At 44.4% G+C, this 4,682-nt stretch overlaps 1 protein-coding gene across 4 annotated transcripts in view; it reads left to right on the forward strand.

The window, feature by feature from the left end:
• The first annotated feature begins 38 nt into the window (after positions 1-38).
• The window catches only part of Nop2 (NOP2 nucleolar protein), an 11,965-nt gene continuing 7,321 nt past the window's right edge, over positions 39-4,682 (forward strand). For 2 of the 4 annotated variants that reach the window (XM_023703748.1, XM_023703750.1), the window contains exons 1-5: positions 39-143; positions 336-442; positions 3,023-3,071; positions 3,263-3,351; positions 3,548-3,780. In XM_023703748.1, coding sequence (XP_023559516.1) covers positions 340-442; positions 3,023-3,071; positions 3,263-3,351; positions 3,548-3,780 — 474 coding nt within the window. In that variant the 5' untranslated portion in view covers positions 39-143; positions 336-339. The remainder of the gene's footprint in view (positions 144-335; positions 443-3,022; positions 3,072-3,262; positions 3,352-3,547; positions 3,781-4,682) is intronic. The other 2 variants (XM_004643585.2, XM_023703749.1) reach the window with 2 other exon arrangements.

Consider the following 4,682-nt stretch of genomic DNA (forward strand, 5'->3'; position numbering starts at 1 on the left):
GGCGAGGCTACGACCGGAAGGGGCGGGGCAGAGAGCACGCGCCTGCGCGACGCGCTTCCGCGGAGTGTGCGGCCCGGCGCTGCCCAGAGTGCACGTGCGGCGGCCCCTACCTTCGAGCGGCGGCTGGCATTTGGTGGTTTGGGGTAGGCAAAGCCCAGAGCTGGGTTCGCGGGAAGTCGGGGCGCAGAAGGATGCCGCGCAGTCTGGGTGGGGGTGGGGCCGGCTGCGGGGCTCGACGACCGCGGGCCTGGCGGGGCGGGTGGGCCTCGGGGGCCCTTTCCCACGCTGCTGTCGCCGAGCCGTAAGTCGCCGCCTTATCCCATGCTTTCCTCCAGTAGCATGGGGCGCAAGTTGGACCCTACGAAGGAGAAGCGCGGGCCGGGCCGAAAGGCCCGGAAACAGAAGGGTGCCGAGACTGAGCTGGTCAGGTTTCTCCCTGCAGGTAAGGGTTCCTGCCCTGGAGCCTTTCTGTGTGGGCGCATCCTGCTTGGGTACAAGACGCCAGGAAGAAATTGCGAGGGGAAGCCTGGCGTAGGACAGGAGGGTGTAATGAGATATACTCGTGCAAGAGGTGTTCTTTCTCATTGTGGATTTATTTTTTTGCAGAGTCTGTAGTTTTGTGAAAGCTGGATTTGGAAAATAGTAGCATTTTAGCAAGTGGGAGTTGGGAATGGGACAGGTCAGTCATCTGATGGGGGGATGGAGATGGGGAAACTTGGGTGAGTGAGAAGTCGTCTGCCTGGAGCTGAGGTGGGTCAGATAGCTGCAGAGGGAGTTTTGGTGTTGGGCAAAGGCTGCAGTTTATTGAAGGTTTAGCAAGCCTACTGGGTACTCTTAGGAAACACCATATCGCTCCGTCCTCTAAGAAAGGGGTGTTAAGAGTTTTTTTTTATTTTTTTTATTTTTTTTCAAAGTTTTATTGATAAACAGCAATGAGACAGTTTCAAATCAAATCAGAAGTACAGTTTCAACAAATAATACACTGCATATATTCTTCTTAGTGGTTAATTGCTGTACAAGATGCGGACTTGTGATCCTATTTACAAACACCATTAGAACAAATCATTCTATTCATTAAGAGAATGCAACTATATATCTATCCCAACCACTTTGAATACATAGATACAAAATGGACATTCATTGGCATACCCCATTTTTTCTAAGTTCCGTTATTGAATATTATAGGTGTGTTAAGAGTTTTAAACGACAGGGCTGAGATTGTGCCTTTTATGTCCGGTGCATTAAAATCAGTGGTTGATAACTGAGTAATCTGAGAATAAAGGAAAAAGAGATTTTTGAATTGATATTAACAGAATGGGGATGTTGTACTTTGTTGAAACCTGGAGGAAGGCCCAGTTTACATTTTAAATTGGTTTCTCAAGACGGGGTCTTTAAAAAAAAAAAAAGACAGGGTCTTTTTTTGGGGTAGGTACTGGGGATCAAACTCCGGGACCTTGCGCTTGTCAGGCAGGCACTTACGTTGCTATCTCTCCAGCCCTTAAGACAGGGTCTTGCTGTGTATTTCAAGTTGCTCCTTAATTTGCAGTGATCCTCCATCAGCCTTCCAAGATGCTGGGATTACAGTGGTGCACTAGCACACACACAAACTCTGGTGGATTTTAAATTTTTATTACTTTTTTGGTACCCAGGATTGAACTGAGTGAGTTGCATCTTTGGTCTTTTTAAATTTTCTAAGAATTTTTTAAAATTATGAGGTCATGTTTCACCAAGTTGCTAAATTGCTCATGCTAGGTTTATGTATACTTGCTATCTCCCTGCCTCAGCCTCCTCGAGTGCTGGAATTACAAGTTTACCATGAAGACTTAGTTATTGAACAATCAGATAAATGCTTCATGTCCTTTGTTTTTGTTTTAGTAATACTGGGATTGAACACACAACTTTACATGTGCTAAGGATATACTCTACAGCTGAGCTACATGCCCCACAGCCCTTCCCTTTTTATCTAGCTCCTAGTGTTACAGTTATAATGTACTCCGTTTATTGCCTGTTTACCCTGTGGTGCTGTGGATTGAACCCAGGATCTCATATGCTGAGGATGAGGGCTGTACATTCCCACACCTCCAGCTCTCTGCTCCCTTTAATTAGTGTGCTGTTCCTCTTCTGTTGTTCTTTTTCCTGTAATCTTTATTTTTTCAGGTAGAGCCTCACTGTTTATGTAGTTTAGCCTGGCCCTGAACTCACTATGTAGTCCAGACTGGCCTCAAACTCGGGTACTTCTCCTGCTTCAGCCTCCCAAATGCTGAAATTATAGGCATGTGCTGCCACAGCTAGCCTGCTCCCTGCCTGTTTAAAGAGCAGGTTGCATTTCTTGGGGAAGGAAAGCTTCTAAGAGGGACAGAAGGGATTCTAAACATTCTGCTTTTCAAGGGAATTTTATAGAGCAAGACCACAAGGTGAGTTAGGTCCGAGGTGGGAAAAACTAATCAACTAACAAGATTACCTAGGTTTATCATTTAGGTAATATTGATCCAATGGGAAATCACGAGGTAGTGAGGTAGATCGAAATGATGGCAAACCAATAAGATTGTGAATATATATAGTCACTTTGGTATTGTTAATTCAGTGGGAAATCACAAAGTATTGTGATATGGGATGAAACAGGTAAAAATTTGAAGCATAAAAAATTTAGGAGGTCTGGGGAGATAGGTCAGTGGCATAACGCACCTGCTTGGCAAGCGGTCTTGAGTTCGATCCCTCGTACCAAAAAAAAAATTAAAATTAAAAGAAAAAAATTTTTTATTCAGCAAATTACAATCCAGAATCTGTGAAAAACAAACTTGGTGCTATCCAGTTACCTCATTGGAAGACCTCCAAAATGTTATAGGGGAAAGAAACTCCCAAACTGTTCCATGTCCAGTGTAAGTTTGTGTTATAAAATATAAGAATGAAATGTAGGAACAGTGGGGTTACGAGCAGAATACATTAACTAGGGAAAGAAGGCTGCTTTCTAAGACAGAAGGGGTTCCAAGTGGGTTGCCTTATTCTGCCTTTTATTTTTAAGCAGCTAGTGATGAAAATTCCAAGAGACTGTCCAGTCGTGCTAGAAAGAGGTAAGTGTATATGTCCAGATTTTCTTTCTTTTTCTTTTTTTTTTTTTTTTCAGATTTTCATAGATTAAATTGGTGCTGCTCATTCATCTTTAGCTACATGGAGTTTGGTTGTGACTCATGTCATTTTCTCCTGGGGGGTGGGGTGGCCAGCAGGAGCCATATTCCCTCTTCTCAATTCTTATATCTTTTAGGGCAGCCAAGAGGAGGTTGGGTTCTGTTGAAGCCTCTAAGACAAGTAAGCCCTTGGGGACCAAACCATCGCCTAGAAAGTTACCAGAAGGTTAGTGGAAGTAGAAGATGGGTCTCCTTGAGGGCTCTGATTAGTCTTGGGCAGGGCAGACTTGCTGAGCATGGAGGTGTGCAAGGAAGAGCCAGAGACCATTCCTAGGGGTGGAAAGTAACAGGCCAGGGTGTGGGGCAGGGCAGTGACCTTGTTTTTAGTCATGGATTCTTCAAATCCTTGGGGACTTTTACAGAAGCAGTCCAGATACCTGGTAAGAAGGGAACACAGTCCTTGTTTGACACCACTCGAGGTAAGAAGCGTCCAGCCCCAGCCCACAGCAGTGATGAAGAGGAGGAGGAGGAAGACTCTGAGGAGGATGGCGAGGTAGAGCACATGGCCCTGTGGGGCTCCGAGGACAGTGATTCTGAGATGGCAGATGACTATGGAGCCGACTCGAACTCAGAGGATGCGGATGCTGGTGAAAAGGTGAGACTCACTTCTGGTTATTCACAGACAGAACCTTGCCTTTTAGCTTCTTTCCACATTCTTGAGACCAGTGACAGATAACCTGGCTAGTTAGGAGGGGTGCTAGTCTTCTTTGCTCTCTACTGCAGTATGTTCTTTTTCCCAGCACTCACAAGTTTGAAAGCACTGTGGGAGAGAGCATTTTACAAAGTGAGGATGCTCATTGCTGGTGACGCTGAGGGGAGGTTGATACTTGTATGCCACACCAATGTGAATAGACGTGTAAATACATTTTTAATAAAATAATTGTGACCTGAGTTCTTCTGGGCCTGGTGCAGTGGCACTGTCGTCTCACGTACTTGAGAGACAGGCAGGAGGATTGCTGGAGTCTAGGAGTTCGAGGCCAGCCTGAGTAACATAAGAACTGTCTCAAAAATATATTATTCTTTGGACTAATTTTGTTTCAGAAAATGATGAAAAATGTAGGCAAAAGGTATTTATTGAGATGTAAGAAGTTACTACATAATTGCATGTTAGAATGTTGTTACAAAAAACTCTTTTGAGCAGTATGCAAAAAAGGAAAATTCCCAATTGCAGCCCAGAACCTTGCACATGCCAGACAAGCATTCTGCCCCTAAGTTACATCCCTGGCCTGACTCCATTTACATTCATTCCCATAGCCCTCTTCTATCTGCAGTTACAAAGTTTGCAAGCACCATGTGCATTATAATTCCCTGAAAAACAGAAGTTGCCAAGGCATCAGCTATGGTTAAGTGGATTATAGTTCCTGGGTCTGATGAGTTAACATTGGCCATTTTGTCTGAGAAAATGCTCATGATCAACTAAGGAATAAGAAACAATGACAAAGTAATGCCCAAGAGTGGTTTGTGTTCTTTTTGTATATACAGTAGTAAAGATATATA

Source organism: Octodon degus, unplaced genomic scaffold (assembly GCF_000260255.1).
Source record: "Octodon degus isolate 3935 unplaced genomic scaffold, OctDeg1.0 scaffold00178, whole genome shotgun sequence".
Lineage (NCBI taxonomy): Eukaryota > Metazoa > Chordata > Mammalia > Rodentia > Octodontidae > Octodon > Octodon degus.